The 21132-nt window shown below is 42.5% G+C and overlaps 2 protein-coding genes across 4 annotated transcripts in view; one reads left to right on the top strand and one right to left on the bottom strand.

The window, feature by feature from the left end:
* pcxb (pyruvate carboxylase b) overlaps window positions 1–21132 on the bottom strand; it is a 331727-nt gene that overhangs the window by 110390 nt on the left and 200205 nt on the right. The gene's annotated exons all lie outside the window — the stretch shown is intronic.
* The window catches only part of LOC117463817 (leucine-rich repeat and fibronectin type-III domain-containing protein 4), a 34161-nt gene that overhangs the window by 6233 nt on the left and 6796 nt on the right, over window positions 1–21132 (top strand). The window contains exons 2-6 of the mRNA XM_034106285.2: window positions 9408–10013; window positions 10096–10258; window positions 12342–12512; window positions 13370–13531; window positions 14261–14989. Of these exons, the coding sequence (XP_033962176.1) occupies window positions 9434–10013; window positions 10096–10258; window positions 12342–12512; window positions 13370–13531; window positions 14261–14989 (1805 nt within the window). The 5' untranslated portion in view covers window positions 9408–9433. The remainder of the gene's footprint in view (window positions 1–9407; window positions 10014–10095; window positions 10259–12341; window positions 12513–13369; window positions 13532–14260; window positions 14990–21132) is intronic.

Here is a 21132-nt window from a genome sequence, read left to right as displayed (position 1 = left end):
AGGAGGAGGGCAAACTGCAAGCTGTTGTGTTCAGGGTGAGTGACAGGTCAGTTATTTTGCTACACTTGTGATAATGTGTGTCGTGCAAAGGCAAATCCGTGGGCGTAAGCAGAACTGTATTTTAAGTATGTGTTTGAGTGCAAGTTTGTGAGTGAGCATTTGTGAGGAGAAAATTAGGATTAGAAACTGAAGTGTTCTTGCAAGGATTAGAAACTGAAGTGTTCTTGCATGACCAGCTGATGGCTGCTAGCCCGACACACAGCACAGACATCCTTCCAAAAAACAGCCTACTGCACTACCACACAGGAACATCATTATAACATTCAAGCAGCATTCATTTTCCAATCGGACACGGTTTGATGCAAACACTGGGACACATTCCAAACCATTACAGGTGGGCCTGACATGAAGGGCTCCAAATACATAGCCTTGAAGTATGTCATTACATGCAGACTTTATTCTAGCATGAGTCCAACATTCTACCTTTTATCTTTGTTGGCCTCTACCATGTCCATAGGGAGATACCAAGCTCCTTAGCTGCTACAGTAAATGCTGCACTATGTTCTCAAGCTGGTTGTAAACTGGGTCTGGGAGCTGACTGCTTTCGAGCAGGTAGCGAACTGTGGGGGTTTTTTAGCTGATAAAAGGAAAAAAGCTGCCTTCTGGTCAAAAACGCTACGAGACGATGAACTGAAACCAAACATTGAGATCTGTAAAGATATAGGAACTGGAGATTGAGGTAATACTTTCTAGGATAACCTCCACAAGCAACCTTTCACATAAATTGTACACAGAGAATGCAAATCACAGATGCCCAGATCATTGCTCCCACATTCAGCACAATATGGAATCTGCATCAAAAGATGAGCATGTGGCAAACACAATCAGCTATTCATTTGTTGTCTTTATCAGCCCCCATCTTAAACCAGTTTACTGTGCAACTTAATTAGATTGTGCTATTGCCATCTGGAGTAAGGGAGCATCAAAACAAAGCAGTATTAAGCCGCCTCTCTGGCAAAGATATGACAATTATGCAGCAATACAACAATATTTCCCTCCTGGCATAGCAGTGCTGCCACCTCCTGAGCCTTTGCAGTGCTTTATGTCCATGACTGTATCTGTAGGACTCTGAGAGATATAGAATGAGACTTCTCTAGAGTTTGCAGAGGGACTTTCACAGAGAAACATAAACATTGTGTGTGAAAGAAAATGCCCAAGCAACCCCAAGCACGAGGCAGGATACCACTACACAAATACTGATCGTCAAGCAAGACTAAATAGTGGATATGAGTTACAAATTGAAGCGAGGGCTTCATAACGGATCATGTAAGGGCTGCTTCCTGGCATGATCCGAGTCAGCGAGGTGCCAAGGAAAATCATTGTCACCTCTGCTGTTTGCCAATTCAATTTACCTCCCAGAAAATGTGATCCCCGAGCTGTGCAGCCGTGCGGGTTTTCAAAGGGGAAGAAACTAAATTACAAAAGCTCGGCAAGGAGTGGGAGATTGGCTGCCACAGATATAGCACAACAATGAGAGAGAGGTGCTGAGGAAAGTGTGGTCGTTGAGTCGGTGCATTGCAAAAGTGTAGTTTATTATGTTAGCAGTTAGATGGGATTTTAAAGTCTTTAAACAAGTTTCATAGGGTCATTTATCATTTAGTTTTATGATGATAACTGCTAATGAATTCCACTTTTATCATCCTTTCTCTATTTGGTCACTATTGCTTTGGATATTATTTTCAGGAAAAATTATGTGAGAGTTTGGATTCAATTTATAAGTATAGCCAGTTATGTTTTAGATGAATCAATCAACTCTTTGTTAAAAAATGTCAAAAAAAGTTGAAAAATGTTTGTCCTAATTTCTCTAATTACAAGGTGATGTCTTTAAATGTCAATCCAAAACCCGATGAGGTTCACTTTAGTATGCTAAGAAGCAGAGAAAAGGCGTACAACTCCATTGAGAAAGGCTAAAATAAACATTTTCTTACATGTTTGCATAAAACAGTGCTTAGTTGTCAAAATACTTTGGGATTATTTCTCTGTCTAATCACCGCGGCTCTTCTCAACAGCACTTTAATGCTTCATTCCCCAAGCACTAATGCCCAAAGATTTGGAACAAACGGGAGTAGGGTACCAGCGGGAACACAAAAACCTTTAGGGGGGCAAAGATGTGAGCCGTGACTTTAAGTAGAAAAATCTACTCCAGTTAAAAGGCCCACGAGTTGAAGGCCTACTTAAAGCTGCGCCACTTAAGATGTTCTTGTCCGTCATTGCACAAGTCTTAACGGTTCACCGATTCACAGCCTGTGGTAAATCAGAGCGTTAACGCTGCCTCCTGGTTTTAAGAATATCAGACGCTTCTTGCTGCCTTGCATTTGTACATCAGAGAAGATGACTGGTTTCCAAAACAGGAATACTTCTAACAGAATCAAAAGGTACCACTGCTTTTCATCTTTTTAACAAAGCTCTTGAGTTCATTAAATACTCGATTGCTTATCTGTGCGGAGTAGATGCACAGTGTGGGAGCCTTTATAAAAAGCAAACTTGAAATCCTCCACACATATAATTACTATGTTTTCACTTCAAACATAATAACTGCTGAAGTGTTGCCATGTTAGAAGATTATAGATACTTTTTAAGAAGTGCTTACTTAAGATAAGGTGCTGTAGTAGCCAAACACATTCTACAATTTCCCTCAGTTGTGATCAGACGCTCAAAACTCAATTTTCTCAACATCAAACGTCTGACTTTTTTTCAGTCCTCATGCAAGAGCTGTGAGATGTGCATCAGCGAGACAACAACAAGTATTTATATAAGCATTTAACGCATGAACTAATGCAGAAGAGTAAGACGTAACAAAGAAAAACATTTAAAAAATCTGACTGTGCACCGTTCCAGGAATAGAAACTATAATAAGGATCAGCAAAATAGGACGGCTTCCAACGGGATTAAGTCAGAGAGGGTGGTGCACACAGATGGGTGTACACACAGATGGGTGTACACACAGATGGGTACACACACACACACACACGGTTTCTTTCACTATTTCAGAAACCACATCGAGGCTTGGGAAGAATTAGTTGAGCTGTATTATTTTGGAGCCCTGCTGTGCAAAGACTGCAGTTCTTTTATTTGAAAAGAGAATACACTACAGTGATTTTCTCAGATTTCCAATTTCTCTCCCTTCACCACAACCATTTACCTCAGGGGTTCTGTGAGTCTTTTGCATCAATACCCCCTACCTATACAGCGAAGAAAAAGCAATAACTGTACAGATTACAAATCAAATTAAACATCAAGCAATGGGAAAATACAGACATCTTTTTTTTTTTTTAGACAACGTCGGCAATTTATGGGGAAAACATGGGATCCGATCCAAGTGTCTCCACCCATGGCTTAAGAACTACCAATGTGATTCTTGTGAGCAGATATTTGGATATTAAAGCAAGTAAACATGTACTATTTGAAACCCAAAGTACAAATATGAACCAGAAAACCTGACCTCTTCCCTCCTCCAGAATCTTTACCTCCTCCCAGTCTTCTCACCTCCCTGATGCTGCAGCCTCACAAACTCACTTTCAACACCGCTCTCCCGTCCCCTAATCAAATCCTCTCTCCCCTCCCTCATCCCTCTCTCCGACAGTGACGGATGGCGGCCTTCACCCGTTTATCGCCTTTACATATTTCTCTGCCCATCCGCTTAACGACGCACATTCATACACACCGACTCTTCAACCCTCTTTCTTCCCATCTTCCTCAAACTCCCACCCCCTCCTTATTCACTCTCTTCCCACCGGGGTTCATTGTGCTCCAATTCTACACTCCATCTTGTGCGCTCCTCTCCCATGTTCCTGTCTTTTTGTCTCTGTATTTCACGCGGTATATATTTTTTTTGGTCCGTTTCCATATCCAATGTTGTACTCCTCTCCACCGCGCTTTCTATACACTCGGGGAGTCTAAAGAGGACCGAATACGACAGAGGACTGACAGTGGAGTGATAGTATCAAAAGGATGAGTGGGCCTACAGTACACACGACTGCCGCACCAAGTGGCTATGTGGGCGTCCTTTTGTTTTTATGCCTGGAGAGGCAGAGAGAGAGTGTGCATGTGTCGGCCTCCCTGTAATTATGATTGTGTGGGAAGACTGTTTTGGTATGCTGCCGGTTGTTTCTCTATGCACCTAATATCAAGGGTCTGGATTATGAGTAAGAGTGCATGCTAGGAAGCTTTACTTTGATTGAAGGACCTCTGCGTGTCTGAGTCCATATATTTGACTTTCAGATTAAATTATGCTCTCGTAAACCAATTGTATCGATATTCAGATCACATTTTCTTTAACTCTTACCTTCATTTAGCCACAACTAGCAATCAAACATTACATTAGCAGGCAGAGGCTTTGACTGGAGCCTCTGTGGATGTATTCTCACTCCAATCAGATCTGTGGATTACTGTGCTTGTGATAAGTGGCTTTCGAGAGCTAATACAAATCCCCTTGTTTATAAACACTGCGACATTCCCTAAGTCGATTTAAGTCGATTACAGGCTAATGGCATTCACGCACATTCGAGAGGGATTCACAAACATATATGCAGACTTGGAAAATATACATACACATTCATCAGTATTCATCAACATCATCGAGGCTGGCATTTAACAGGGCCTGACATTTATAATAGTCCAAAGCGAATTAAAGACTGTGACCAAAGAGGGAATTAAGCCCTAAAGTGCAATAGGTCTTCTGTGTGAGATAACAAGCGCACACATTAGAGCCTTCTAGTCATGCCTGGAACACCTCCTAATTGCCTGGGTTTTGTTTATGTTCCAAAGCAACACCGTTAAAGGAAAGTACATCGTTCCAAAGTGTCATATTTGACGGGGTTTGTCCTAGCATAAAAGAAAGAGTCCCCCTCCTGGGGATGCGGTGGGCGTTTAGAAAGAAACTTCTGGAAGTTAAGTTCAGGTTATGTTCCTACGAGTCGTTCTCCAACACCGAGCAGTTCCTTCCACGGACGCTTTTAGCTCGTGTTCTCACTCTCTTTCCACCCGCCTGTGTGTTGCTCTCTGGAGGTTTGAAGGTTCATGCAAGGTAGCGCAGCGATCGAGATTTCTCAAAAATAGAGGAAGCAAAAGAACAAACAATAGCGAAAAAAGCTAAACGTCTGCAGACCCTTAAACGGCACATACTTCTTAAAAACACATACACCTAGCCAATTTCTTTTAATGGGATTTTCACACACGCCCGCACACAGGGTGTTCTTGTACTGTACGTTTCTGTTTATTTCATCTTCTCTGTCTGATGTCTTCTCATGTCGTGATTCAATCCTCCCCTCCTCTGTGTGTCTGTCATCTATCTTTCACTGACTGACTCTTCATTCTTTTCCCTCCCCATAAGTAGCATGATATCAAAGGGGTGTTGGCCTTTTTGCTCAGAGTGTGTGTGTGTGTGTGTGTGTGTGTGTGTGTGTGTGTGTGTGTGTGCGCGCTCTCACATCTGTGCATCCCTTCTTATTGCAAATTCAGCTACAAACTCTTAAGAGCAAGGGAAGGGTCCCCAAGTGCAGGGAAATGACACACACACACACACACACACACACACACACACACACACACACACACACACACACACACACACACACACACACACACACACACACACACACACACACACACACACACACACACACACACACACACACACACACACACACACACACACCACACACACACACCACACACACACAACACACACACACACACACACACACACACACACACACACACACACACACACACACACACACACACACACACACACACACACACACGGTCTAGACCAGCATGGTGAGGCTAACCGTATGCATTGTTGTGAGTAGCTACAAGTTGATGGTAGTACCACACACACTGTACCTGTTTTCTGCATCGGTGCAATGTGTAAGATAAGACTTTATTGATCCCAGAGGGGAAATTCTAATGCCGCAGCAGCTTAAGTAAAAAGACCAAAGAGGAAAGTGAAGATAAGGAAAACTGATATCAAAAGCTACATTCAGTACACGCAGTTTCAATGCCTGAGAAAAGTAGAAGCAGCAATGTGGGTCATTTTAAGTTATCTGATATGTCAAATATCTCGTATTAACTACAGCCCAATGATAAACTGACTCATCTTGTAGGCCATCATTTTCTCATTTTTTTTTTTTTATGTCACGATAAACTGAATATTTGAAAAAGATCAAACAAGCTAGAGACATCATATTGGATTCTGGGAATTGGTGATTGGAAATGTGACGTTTTCAGGATTTTTTTCTTCTTACATATTATAGGATAACGAAAGAACAAAAACTAACCATATTATGGTTAGTCTACAGTATATTAGGAAAGATCTTCAACTCTATAAAAGGTACACTGAGTGGGGGTGCAATACATTAAAAGTTTGGCTGGCTGAAGTCGAAATGTTTTAATTTAAAAAAATAAACATTTGATGGCACCTACTGCGGCATATTTGTGTCAACTCTTGAATATATTTGCATAAAAGAGCAGCTATTTTCCACAATATTGAACATTCAATTTAAACTACATTCTGTGGAAACGACCTGCATCTTTACATGTTGTGTCCAAACGAGTTCATGTTCAGACACCACGCCTCAGTATACGAAGTAATGCTCTTAAGAAACACCCGACATACCTGTACAAATCAATGACTTGAAAGATGACCACCTTTAGATGTGACAGACGAGTAACACGATAGATAAAGAAGCAAGGATGAGAGAGGGGTGTAAATGGATGGGACAGGGAGCTATCCATCACTCTGGGTCCGATCGTTCACTTCACGACAGATTGGTTACACCCAACCTGTGCATGTGTGTGTGTCAGAGAGCTTCAATACTGCACTGCTCTAGGTGCAAATGAGATCTGCTCACTAATGGAGGGTGGAGAAGAAGGCTAAATCATGTGTGGATCTAAGAGTTGGTAGGAGCAGGAGAGGGAAGGAGACTTGGAGGGCAGCAAGTGATAGAGAGACAAGACAAAAAGATGGGTAGGGGAGGTGCAGGAGGGGAAACAGGGAGAATGTGGTGTGGTAGAGCTGTGACTGATAACATTGTCGTACTCAGGTTGCCTCAAGGGCAGACAAGACGGAGAGAAAGGAGGGAAATGTGGAAACGTACAGAGGAGCCAGAGGGGTAGAGAAGAAGGCGAGCAAGGATGGAGAGAAACACACAAGGAGGGGCACGGCAGTGAGAGATAAATGGGAGGGGATGGATGGCAGAGATACAAAGAACAACCCGTGGTAATAGAGTCAGAGGAAGAAGAGGAGAGGTAGGTAAGGAAGGGGGTTACTGTGTGTGAAAGGGACAAGATGGGAGGGCTTTCACAAGGGCAAGGCCGAGGCAGGAACTAAAGACAATGCAGGTAGAGACAAAGATAGAAGAACATGAGAGGGAAGTCATAATGAGAGTGAGAGAGAGCAGGAGCAGGGCTGAAATAGAGTAAAGGATCACAAAAAAGGAGGGATGAAGGAAAGATAAAGGTCAAATGACAGAGTGGAGACACACAGGTGGCGCAACAGGAGAGTGCGTGAGTGTATTGACATTCAGCGAGCCGCGGGCTAAAGTAAGCTGTCTGAGGAGCAGACATTAGCACAGCGCAGGGGGGGGGGCTGGTCCAGCTCAGTGTACGGCAGCCACCGACGTTATGGCAGACGCGTTTTCACCCACAGTTCACTTTTTCTCGGGCATTTTTACTTTTTAGTATTCAAGACTCAACGGGAGCTCGGGATGGGTTCTCACTGCAGGCATTCGTGCCCCCCCCCCCCACAAACCTCAAACGTACTAATGCTGCAAGCAAGTTTGTGAAACTGATGACAACGGGCATGAGGAGATTTCTATCTGGTATTTCTAAGTTGAGCTTTAGGTTTGGAAAGGGTACCAAGTTCCTGGTAGTCATTAGAGCTCCCTACAGCAACCAAGCTCTACTCCAGTATTAAGAGCTAAGTAGAAAATTAAAATAGACAACAAAAGCATTGTTTTCCAACACATCAGTCCTTGTAGGCTATTAAAGGTCTTTGAATGGACACAGGCTTGCCTTTCTTCCAAATCAAATAGCATTTTTCTCCTTAACAACAGTAATAGCCCATCAGTGTAATGTTCTGACCAAAGACCCTATTTCAAAAGGAAATGCATGACATTAAGGAAGCAATGATACCATTCATTGGAGCCTAAAGTTATCCATAAGTAATGTATTTCCGTCAAATAAGACAGATACTTCTCATCACTTTCATTTCTTCTACAGAGAAAGCGTTTCGGTAAAATGTATCATTTCAGGCAATAGTTTTCTTTATCTTCACGAATGGAACACTCTAGTCCGTGTAATAGAGCCGCCATTCTGAAAGCAAACCATATATTCGGGAAGAGGGTGCAAACTTCTGCTTTCGTATCGATGCTTCTTCAATATCCGAGCTAAATTGTAAACCCCGCTTCTAGTTTCACACAGAAAGAGCAAAGCTAGCACATAATGGAATAAATATTGAGCCGGCAATTTGCGTCAACCTGTAAAGTCAGCATGATATACGGCCGTGTCTTGGCGTTACTCAAAGTATTAGGTTGCATACAATATATATCACAGTACAACTGCCCGCCTCAGGACTCGGCTGCACGAGGTCCCAGATCGCTCGGCATTAAAATGCAGCCGCCTTTCTGCACCGATGCTCTTGTCTCTGTCTGTCTGCATCTGACTCACCATCTCATTCTCCAGTGACTGTTATCAACACTCCCTGTCACTCTCTGTATCTAGATGACAGTTGCTATGACAACTATTATGCATGCCAATTAGTGGCAGTGACTCATCTCTACACCTTATCACATAGCTGTATTAACTGTTGTGCAGCACAAATAATGTGTTACTGGGTGATTTCTGAGAATATAATGGAGGTGTTGTAAGTCTTGTACTTCACTCAGACTTGAGATGAACACTGAAAAGGCTGCTGACCCAGTTTGATTCTCTGACCCGCAGTGTTGAGAAGGTGTTCGATGATATAACAAGTAAAATCCTCTCTTCCAGGTTTCTAGGTAACTGTTACTATGGGGACTGTCTGTGTTCAGTCATTTGGGATGTTGTTGCTAGGCGATAAGCTGTAGTGGTGAGGAGGTGCAAGTGTATATGTAAGAGACACAGCAAGAAAGCATGTATTGCATGGGCGTCAATTCCTCAATATGGATTTTATTGTATGCTATGAAGTGAGCATTAGAGCAGAGTGGTGCTCATTTTAGAGTAGGCATAGCCCACACACTGTGAGTATATCAAGGTCTGTCTAGTCAGAGTAGGTGGAAGACCGGGACGCAGAATAAAAACACACTTCAGACGTCTCTTATGAAACAACTCTGTCTCAAACCTATTCTGCTTTTTTCTTCCTGCAGGTCTGTGGATCGCCAGGTGTTCTACCATGCCTGTCCCCCCACCCCTCAATCCCTGCAGACAAAAACACCTGCCCCACACACACCCCCATCCCGAACAAAGGGCAGAACACTCCCCTCCCCTCTTCCCTCCATCCATCCCCTCTCTTTCTTTTCTCCCCGCTCTCCTCGTCTCATCTTTGCCCTCCTCATCCCAGCTCGTCCACTGCGCGTGCCCCAGGGCTCCGAAAAGAACACTTCCCGAATCGGCCCCTTTCCCGGCGTTCCATTGGCTGTCTCTGGTCACATGCTGCCTGCTGCCTTCGCTGATTGGAGCAGGGGAGACGTGGGGCATGGTCTCGACCTGTCCCTTCCACTGCGTGTGCCGAAACCTTTCCGAGTCGCTCAGCACGCTCTGCGCCGACAAGGGCCTCCTTTTTGTCCCTGTGAACGTTGACCGGCGCACCGTGGAGCTGCGACTAGCCGACAACTACATCACGGAAGTGGGCGGGATTGACTTTGCCAACATGAGCGGATTGGTGGATTTGACTCTGTCGAGGAATACCATCAACCTGATCCGACCCATGACCTTTGGTGACCTCGAGAGTCTGCGCTCACTGCATCTGGACGGTGAGCCGAAACAGTCCGAATACAATCCTGCTGATTAAAACTATTAGGATTTGGTCAAATAATTACATCATTGTGTGTCTAGGTAATCGCTTGATAGCAGTGGGACCCAGGGACCTTGCAGGGTTGGTCAATCTGCAGCACCTGATCATCAACAACAACCAACTGATCAAAGTCTCCGTCCAGGCCTTCGACGACTTCCTGCTCACACTGGAAGACCTCGACATGTCCTACAACAACCTCAGGAGGTAAGCTTTGCCTTTGTTGTGATCACCCACACGCATCAAATGTACCCTGCTGTGCTTTGTTAAGTAGAAACTGAATGTAATGCTCTGCTCAAGCGGTCTCAAGCGAATACTGAAGTAGCACAGCTCAGCTCCCAAAATGTCAAGGCACAGTGGAAACACCTATGATCAGTCAGCAAACATAATGAAGAGGAACCGGCTCAAACTGCTGAGGCCGGGAGGAGAGGACTAAAAGCTCAGGAAAGTCAAAGTGAATCAATTTTGATGAGGTCCTAATTTTCTTTGACTTCGATTTTGTTAAGATTTGACGAGTGGACGCCTGAGCTGTGAGTGTGGATTGCTACAGCTTTTCTAAACGGTTTGTCATTTACCGCACTGGGTAGCACTCTAGTCATCTCTTTCTAGGACAATGGAGACGACATCTCTATGCATTCCTCTGAACTAAATTATTAGTCAGAACAAAGAACATATTCTCCATCACCCTTCTATTCTCCTCTTCACACTGTCCCACTGCGCTGATGGATTCTGCAGCTTTTAGCTGTCAGTTCTGATTAAGACGTTTCATTCGTCTGCTCTACACGAGCTCTCTGGACGCTCCAACATCCACCAGGCTATATGTGTAGAGCTTTAATAACCAATACATTAACAGCTGCTGTTTGGGGAGTATTCTTTACAGACAGATGTGAGCCTGCGTCACTGATTCTTTCTTTATTTGAAGGCCTCAAAGGGCGTTTATTAGAGATGTATAGAGGTGAAAGGGGAAGACAGAGGGGAGGACATTGGCTGAATGTGCGGCCAGCTCGTATCCAAACAACAATTATTTCTAATGAAGGTTACAAATGTTCAAAGCTGGTGACACAACACAAAATATGAAAACAGAGGAAGAGATTATCCTATCTATCTATCTATCTATCTGGAGGAGAATTGTAGACATTTGATGTCTCCGGAGTCTTTGAATGACATAAATACTGTTTATAGCAGAGTTTTAAAGCAAGCTTGCTGAAATGATTATTTGTTGTCATCTGCTCTACCTTCAACTGACTTCTGACATGTTTGTAAGATGACATAAAAAACGAAATCAAAGTGTGTGTGGGTTATAATTTAGCCCATATCAAAGAGACATCCTTGTGCAACACCATCATGCTTTATTTGTCTGTCTTTTTATGCCACAAATATGATTAAATAATCAAGCCTTGCTTATTGTCCAGAGACATTATGCTTTATAGACAAAGAAAGCAACCATCTGCTGTTTGTTACAGCAGTCAATCATTTAGCATTTTTCCTTTCCCTTTGAAATAATTGAACTAATTAATTCAATTCATTTTATTACACAAAACAATGCATTATCCCCAAATTGGCTTTGAAATCAAATCGGTATTGTGGCACTTTGTGTAGTGGCAGGTTCTCTTTGTTCTGGGTACTACGAGCGCTACTACCGTGTTTATCAGAGAGCAAATGTTTCCTCTGCAAAACAAATAGTGTGCTTAAGTAGAAAAACACACTATAGTGAAGTCAACAATAACAAGATGAAACCAACAGTGTAGACATGAACCCAAAAATAGGAATATTTCTTCCAGCTTCGTCTCATTTTAGGTTTTATTTCATTTTGCCTGTTGTCAGCCAGTTTTGATTTAAACAGTTCTTGAGTGAATGCCTCCACAAAAGGAATACTAAATGACTGCCGCATTAGCTCACAGATGGGACTGGTGTAGTCCCGCAAAACAGAAAGAATGAGAAAGAAAAAGAGCATCTGTTGTTGTAGTCTGTCATTGTTGTCACCAGTAATTAGTCTTCGCTTATTCCCATTTTCCACAGGCTAACGTAGAAGCGTGCTCAGAAAACAGAGTGTAAATGTTGACTGATATACTGTATAGCTTACTGTAATCAGGTTGGTTCCCTATAGCGTTATTTATCCACAAAGGACACTAACCATCAAAGTGGTTAATCTTCACAGCTGCCATTCCCTTTAAAGGATATGCTCTTATATCAACTCTGAAACAAATAAAAGACCGATTTTGGCCCAATGTCTAATAATTCAATGAAACTCACTTTAATCTCTGAATATTCCTCTTTCTCCGTGCTACAGGGTGCCGTGGGAGTCCATTCAGAACATGGCCAGTCTGCACACTCTCAATCTGGACCATAACCTGATAGACTTCATAGCGGAGGGAGTCTTTGGAGAGCTGTACAAGCTTGCAAGGCTGGATATGACCTCCAACAGGCTCCGCACTCTGCCTCCAGATCCCCTATTCGCAAGGTAGCTCTTAAGCTTTTCTTTTATGTTTCTCTAGGACATGACTTCTGGGAATATTCTGCAAAAAACAACACTCAAGAGCTACCAATTCCCACTTACTGAATGACAGGGAAGACATGTTGTGTACAGATATCCTGTAAACAAATTAAACTAAACCCTGTCAACTAATTTATTTCTATATTTTATATAATTGAGGCAGTGGCTTGTTCCACCCTATGCATGGCAAAGGTAGTCACAAGGGCAAGTGGCTGCAGGGTGAATAAATAAGGCCCTTACAGGTCTCTAGTGCCCACTTAGTGGCAAGTCATACATTTCAAACTTTGGAAATTGATTGTCGGAAGGTAATGAGGTAAAAAAAAAGACAACCACACTCATTGTAGAGGTGCCAACTATCCTCCAGCTAACTCAGGAATAAATATCTCACAGAGTCCAGCTGTGACAGGAACTCGGTGAACTTTTTCTCAGCTAAACTGAGATTTAAAGCAATCTGTAAGGGGCTGTTTAGTTTTATGTTGCATCTTCAAGACAAGGACCGTCGATGCATGATAAAACATGAACAAAGCTGTAATCTGCGATAAAGATGTAACTGATGCAAATACCTCCCTTTATGGTAAAATCATGATTTGTCCCTTTAAAATGCTCCTTTACAATTATTTACCATTAAATAGCAAGAGGGAAAAATTGTAAACTATAAAACTGCTATTTTGATAATCATGCTCATAAGGTAAGACATGTTCGTACACTATTGGATTGATTTCCATCTACCAATCAAGAATAAAGCATTACAATGGACTTTTTCTCCGTTAAGGCTTACAAACGTGTTGAAGTAACCTGATTTCCCTTTCTGCAATCATCTTCAGGTCCCAGACAGGTGCAATAAGTCCCACCCCGTACAATGCTATCACTAGCTTAAATTTTGGTGGGAACCCGTTGCACTGCAATTGCGAGCTGCTATGGTTACGGAGGCTAATCCGCGGGGACGACATGGAGACGTGTGCCACACCTCCTCACCTGGCTGGAAGGTAATCTTTTTTTGTCCCTTTCAAGTTAAGGACAAAATGTTTATCCTGATCCTTTAAACAATTGAAGCATTCTCTGAAGTCAAGAGGGGGGGGAAGAATAGTGGGTGATGTTTAACTGGGTATAATCCGTAATTTATCCCAACCTTGTGTCAAGACCTATCCTACACGTACAGTTTTAGCTGAAATCTAATCAAAGGCATAACATATAGTGACACCTTACTTGGAGCAAACACTCACAGGAAAGGTGCAGTAGGCCTTAGGGACTTGGTTTTGAAGCAGTGATGTGGTAGTGTTGTTGTTGTTGTTGTTGTTGTTGTTGTTGTTGTTGTTGTTGTTGTTGTTGTTATACCGCAAACGTTCCCCTCCCTGCATCTCTCTGCAAGACTCTAACCCTGTAGCTAACAGTATGGAGTGAAAACAAAAGATTGAGGAGAAAAACGAGCATCTGTTGTTGTCATCTGTCACGGCTGTCAGCATTCATTACTCTTTGCTTAGTCCAGTTTCCGCAGCGGTAGCATGGGAAATTGTTCAGACTGCTGTGCATTACTGAACTTAACCCTTTAAATTGATAGAAAAGAGCACATAGATCTTTAGGTTAATGTACCACATTCATCTGCCAAATCCACCTCGCAGGGATAAAAGAAGACAAATCCTTGTACTTAGCCAAAAAGGTGATTCTGCTCTCCTTAACTCTCTCTTTTATTGGCTCCATCCTTCTTTGTCTCTCAGATATTTCTGGTCGATTCCTGAGGAGGAGTTTACCTGTGAACCACCGCTGATCACTCGTCACACTCACAAGCTGTGGGTGCTGGAGGGCCAGAGAGCCACGCTCAAATGCCGTGCCATTGGTGACCCAGAGCCAGTAATCCACTGGGTTTCCCCCGACGACCGCATCGTTGCCAATTCATCCCGGACCAGCTCCTTCAGCAATGGGACCTTGGATATCTTAGTAACAGTGGCCCGCGATGACGGGGCGTACACGTGTATTGCAATAAACGCAGCGGGTGAGGCAACTGCCACTGTGGACCTGAAAATAATCCCCCTGCCTCACCGCGGCGGAGCAGGTGGAAACGCAGGGAATAATAACGTGAACACCAAAAACGCCGGGAACGTGACCAATGGGATTTTACGGACCGATCCGGGCTCTTCTGATATCAGCACAGGTATAAACGGAGGGATTAACAATGGAGCAGGACGAGGAGGGGAGGCAGAGGACGGAAAGAAAGGTGGAAGTGAGGGCGATGAGGGCGAAAGTAGCAAGGCCTCTGAAGGGGAGACGGCCAATGGAGGGAGCATGGAGGACGAGGAGGACGAGGAAGAAAGGAGGGTTGGAGTACAAGGAGTTACGTCAACCTCAGCTCAGGTCCGATGGGATTTGGGAAGTTTGTCTGCAGTTTACGCAGTCTGGATGTATCAGATACAGTACAACTGCACCGCCGACGAGACCCTCATCTACAGGTGAGTTTGACTTTTGCTTTACTTACTTGCAAACAATAAGAACCAACGTGATGAACAGTACCTTTTACAGACATTTTCTGACTGTCTTCCCCCAAAAGGTGGATTTCCTGTCCATTCAAAACGCCTTAAATATTCATCCATTACAGCACGACACTTCAGTAGTGCACCTTGTACATGGACGAATCCTCAAGGGAAGGATGAATGGGGAGACAGATGAAGGCATAGTGGGGAGAATTAAGTTAATAATTTAGCTCCATCATGGTATGACGCTGATTCCCAACAGGTGGGTAGTAAGTGAACATGGGAAGATAAGTGGATGGTCGTTCAAATGAAAACATTGGATATTAGATTTAAGGCAGTTTCCTTGGAACATGAAAACACCTAGAGGCAAGGAAATAGTGTCGGACTCTGAACGCCAGGTCTGTCTACAGCTACATTTGCTAGCATTAATGGACATGCCTTATAAAGTAAAAGGAACTTTATGGGATATGTCATTTTTGATTTGAAGCTACATTTAAACACTCCGTTATCCATGTCATTTTGCATTTAAAATGAGATCCCTTCACACTTCACTATCCGTGGTTACTCACCGTGCTCTCAGAGGGAGAAAAATAATCAAACATTTATAAGGACCAGATTTGAGGTTAAGGGCTGCAATGTTGTTGTTGTTACTATCACAAATTATTTAGGAGACAACTGGCACACCTTGGCTTGTAAGATGGGGTTACAGACTGAAAACTAATTAGTAAAACTGCCAATGTTTGCTCACTTTTCCACACATTGCTGTGAATTAGAAAGTACTGTGGAAGCCAAAAAGACTATGGCGAGAAAAAAAGAAGCAAGGAGTCCCTGAAAAAAAAAGAAGGATAACAAAGTTTAAAACACTCTTTGCCAACACCATTAAACTGCGTAAAAGTAAACAATAATTAGAGATGAATATGCAGAGTTAAAAGTCTGTGATTGAGTTAAGAAAGGTTTTGTCTTTTATAGTGAGATTTCTCTTTTTGTGCAAAAATATGGCTTTTACTGGTCCGTTCAAAAAGACTCTTATTGCCTCGGGTTTTGACTGATTGGTGGACTTGAAATGCAATACTACTACATATATTATGTTTGCATTATTTTACAGTTTGCTGCCTCTTATGTATTGGGCTTGTTGCTATTGTGAAAAACCTGAAATAGTGACAGCTGGAATAAGATAAGGGAAGTGGAGGTCGGCGAGGAACTTCCATCATGGCATTACTTGCGTTTGTGTTTTACCCTTTACTTAGAGGTCAACATTTGGTTTCCCTCAGATAAGATGGTATTACGCAGTAAGTGGTATTGAGCAGGGGTGAGGAAAGGGGTGAGGAAAGGGAAGACCGACAGATGGAAAGATGATTGGAAATGTGGGAAACCATGTGAAGGAATCAGCTGAGGCATCGAGGGAAAGTAGGGAAAATGGCAGCCATGGGTGAATGGAGAAAAGATGGGTGAGGAGGAGGAACTAATAGCTTGAGTGATGGATGGATGGAGCCGGAAGGAAGGAATGGGTGGATTCAAAGATGAGAATGAGCCCTCAGAGATTTCAGGAGTAGGACAAAAAGGATTAAGGGAGAAGGAGAAGATATGAGATGGCTCTACTCAAATCACCTTGGGAGCGATTGAGATGAAAGAAGGATGGGTGAAAGATGAGAGAAACCGACAGTCAGTGTGGGGAGGGGGGAGGGGGGAGGGGGAGTCCATATGGTCCTCAAGGAAAAAGCTATGAAGCAATGAGTGCAGAGAGGGAGGGGAGATATTTACATATATCAATGAAAGAGTGTAAGAGGCAAAATGTTTAGAAATACACTTGGGTATTGAAATAGGGAAGAGATAGAGTGGAGATTGGGTGGACGAATTTAGCGAAATAGAAAAGACCCCATTGAAATTGGGTATAAAACTAAAATGACTCCTTAAAAGCAAAAGAATAAAGCAATCATTTCACAAGGAAGTGACAAGGAGAAGAAATGGAGATGAGGCGCTGTGGTTAAAGCCCTGTAGCTAAGAGGTGAGGTGGTGTCAAATTGAGACGCAATATCAAAACAGACAAGTGCAGTCCCAAGACACATTTGTAGCAATTACAAACGGAGAACTAATTACATGAATGAATTGAATAAGATCTTAGCTCCCTGGCTGATCAGCTGCATTAACTCCTGCACAGAAAATACTCTAATAGCAGAGCTGTCTTAAAGGTGTCTCTTCTCTGGAATTCAAAGCATATGCCGAAAGTGTTACGAATATACTACAAACATTGAGCTTCAAAAATACACTATAAGTGAAATTGGGTAAGAATTGTTGACATAAAGGGTCGAGAGGTTTTAAGGGAGGAATTTGGGGGATCAGTCTATCACTACATTATTTAAAAGATATTCAAAGAACCATAACAATTTTATATTTGATATGTTCTATAGATTAGGCTATAAATGATATATGAACAAACCTCGGTAGAACCTTCAGATTATAGATGAGATTTCAATTGGAAAGGTTTGTGTACAGTATGAAAGTGCTCTGCCTCAAAGTATGGGGAACCATTTTGAGAAGACTGCCAAGATATGAATCTGTATTTTCATACATTTTTGAAACTTCATGATTAATATCTTGATAAAAGATATCTCCATTAAACTAAAACACAAATGCTAACTGTTAAGGTGAAATGCACACTCAAATAGACAATAATGGCTAAATAAACAACTTAATGTGTATTGGGAATGTTTTACTTCAAGCAGAAAAACAAACTCTACAATGCCAGTGCATGAAGAACAAGATGTTAGTGTCCTATCTGTTGTAATGGGGTGCATTCAATTGTAGAGCTGTTTATAATATCACCTGAAAGCCCAGTTGCCATGGCTGAATGTGGCTCTTGTGCACAAAAGGGCGACACAGGTCAAATGTGCATCTCTGAGGGAACAAACTTTAAAGGGACAATGGAGCAGCGGCATCAGTAGAGGTGAAGGCTCTGCTGTGCAGCTCGAGACAGGAAAATGCTGATAGACACAAAGAGACTCAAAACAGAGCAGAGATAAGACTGAAAGAGGGAGACAGCGTCACAGGAGAGACGCTGAAAGTCAGCGAGGAGGGAGTGAAGCGATCTGGAGTTTAAATAAACCAAACAATTCAAAGCGCCTAACATAACAGAGGGAAGGAATGGCTGTCTCAAAGGACACAGAGAAGTAGTGGCTATCTTAAATTGAGAAATAAACCCTGATCTGAATTGTAAAGGAGAAGAGAAAGGTTGAAAGAGGAGTCGTTTGAGGGCTTTGAGGGAGGAAGTAGGGACATCTGTCTCGAAGGACAGATAAATGAGGAGGCATTTGAAAGGACGCACACCACAATGCAGCCAGGGGTTTCCAGTATAGATGATATCATGCCATCAGTGTGCCAGTGCCAACCACAATATCTCACCAGCTGGAGACACCAGAGGAGAGGAGTCTGGCTGCTGATTTCAAAAGGAGAGAATAGACGAGGGAGAAGTACGCTTTGTATCGGGGATTTGTGCTGATATGTTGTCGAAGTGTGCTTTGGCAGCCGGTAAAAGACACACCAACCCAGAAGAGAAAGAAAGGAAAACTGAATATTTAAGAGTTGAAAGAAACATGAGGGACATCGTGAGATGTTTATGCTGTGGACATGAACCGGATAGCAGAGCGTAGTGTGGCTGCCAGATTGTATTATCTCTAAAAAAAGGTCCGTCGCACACTAGACGACACCAGCCTCCATTTTAACAGGGCTTGTCTAATTCTGATGGCATCTGTGACAGTGCCAGGTGGGCTGTTGTCCCTGTGGCGTCCACTGGGCACGCTCCCCCTGTCACCCCCCGCTCCGTCGACTGAACCTCCTTTCCTGGAGGTTTGCCACAGCTAGGTTTGATCGCAAGGAAAAGCCCTCGATCTTCGAATGCGACATGGCATTGAAGTACTCTGAAAAGCAAGGCTATACAATAACCAGCGTATTCCAAAGGATGTCGGCAATATGTGGGCAATTACCAGACTGGCATTTATTCCTTTAGCCACACATGGTTACAGCCAACCTGAAGGACGGAGGACAGGAGAAAGAATGTCCCATCATGCTAATGAGGCGGTGACCTTTGTGGTACCATCTGTTAGGACACTTGGTGTCTTTCAGCAGGATTTCCTGTTTTTGTGCAGAAATGTCACGCTAACAGGGTCACGCATAAGGATCTACCGCACAACGTACGGGGCAGGGCATCATTGTGACGTAGTAGTTTTTTGTATGCTGTGTTCAAAATGTGTTCCTTAAGTGGAAGGCATTGTAGGGCGTGGCAGAAAAGGTCACTCATTTCAAAAGTGCAGTGTCCATGCGGGAATTGTGTTATAATGTAAACTAAGGTTTCATTGTATCAAACCCATACAGAAATGGAAATACATTATTCAATATCTCTGAATAATACACAATGCAATATGCCATTTTCTATTGTGCTGCTCACTTTTTCAATCATTGCCAATCTGTTGGGCTAGCAGTTTACATTATGAATCATGGGCACATAAGCTGTGTCAGTAGGGGTATTCGTTTGTACATGTTGGAGCCCAAAGTTTTCCATTATGCTCAGAAGTATTTATAAGTGTGCAGACAGCAGGAGTCTTTGACAATCTTCACAATTCCGGCCGTTCTCCACAGGGTCAACCTTCCTGCTGGGCTCTCAGATTGCCAGGCCTGACACAGAACTTAATGGGAACAGAAATGATCACAGGGACATAGAGAGGAGGAAGCTAGAGAGAAAAATCACGCAGAGTTTAAGAAATAATGAGGATAATGAAAATAAAAGCCTTGGAAAATGTGACCTATGGTTCACAATGACGGGCTGAGCTTTTGACAGCTACAGTAGAGGAGCATGCTGGGAGTCAGACAGATGAGTGTGCTGCTAATGAGCAGCAGAGGGAAAGGGAAATGAAAGGATTAACATGAACATTAAGTGCAAGGCAATAGCACTCATTGCTGTCAATAAATATTAGCATTTTTTACTCATATTTAAAAAAAAATCCAAAAGTGGTCTTTGAATACAGAAAATAATTCTTATTGCAAAAAAATATGAATCCTCCACTAGAGAAATCTTCTAGATGTGATTGATGTCATGGCACTGTGGCCCTTTGTATTGTGCAATGCGATATGCTGAGGACTGATGTTAGCTTCCTATTTTAGCTTTGCATGTAACCGATACAAGACATAGACACTAGATGATCTGTTGAGGCATTGACAGATAGGATGTAAGGAGACATTTAACAGTGGGACATGAGGAGACAGAGGGCCATAAGGATTAAGGAAAGGATAGAGGAGGGATTCAATAGGGTTTAGAGAAGTACCCCAGGGGAAAGTGTAATTAAGTGTTAAATTGCTGTGTCAATACACGTGTCAACTCACATCAGAGGCAAAGGAAAGACAGGGGACTGACTTACTGTACAGTTACATTAAGAGAAGAGGTCATCAGATTACTCTTACATTTAAAAAAGATATAGGTAGAAGTACTGCTTGAATTGTCCTTTTGGTTTTCATTTAGGCTACTTTCATTCTTATTTGTTGTTAATATCTTTTTTGAATGCAGTAGTTGGACACCTGATTTATTAAAACAAAAATGCTTTCATGGATATTTTTAAACTAAAACACTTTTTGTAAGCTCTACTATTCTGTAGGTGTAGCCTGAATATCAGGAGGACAGGTTTTTGATAGTAAATAAAAATGTTTTATTTTCTTACATGTAGGTAACATTGTTCTGCTCTCTTGCATAATACAACTAAGTAAAAACAACATCTCATTAGTATTTATTGTATCTTTTATTTATTTGCATTGCATTTGATGTTGAGGTAAACCAAAAGTAATAGAAAGTAACCAGGTCACAATATATTGTGATACTTAAATTAGGTTAATGATTACATACTTTTTCCAGTAACTAGTAATTGTAAAGGATTACATTTTTAAAGTGACCCTCCCAATGAGTGGGCATAGTCTGACCAATCATACTATATTGTAAGGTCAGTAGACAGACGAGAGTAAGACACTGAGATTCATACCATATGTTATGCTGTTGCGAAACAGACAAGAGGAATAATGGAGAATAAGGAGGCGGTGAAAAGCGGGAATCAGGGAGAAAGCAACTGGCTGAGCGGGGAAAT

The sequence above is a fragment of the Pseudochaenichthys georgianus genome, chromosome 18 (assembly GCF_902827115.2).
Source record: "Pseudochaenichthys georgianus chromosome 18, fPseGeo1.2, whole genome shotgun sequence".
Taxonomy (NCBI): Eukaryota; Metazoa; Chordata; class Actinopteri; order Perciformes; family Channichthyidae; genus Pseudochaenichthys; species Pseudochaenichthys georgianus.
This window is presented reverse-complemented; position numbering and strand designations above follow the sequence as displayed.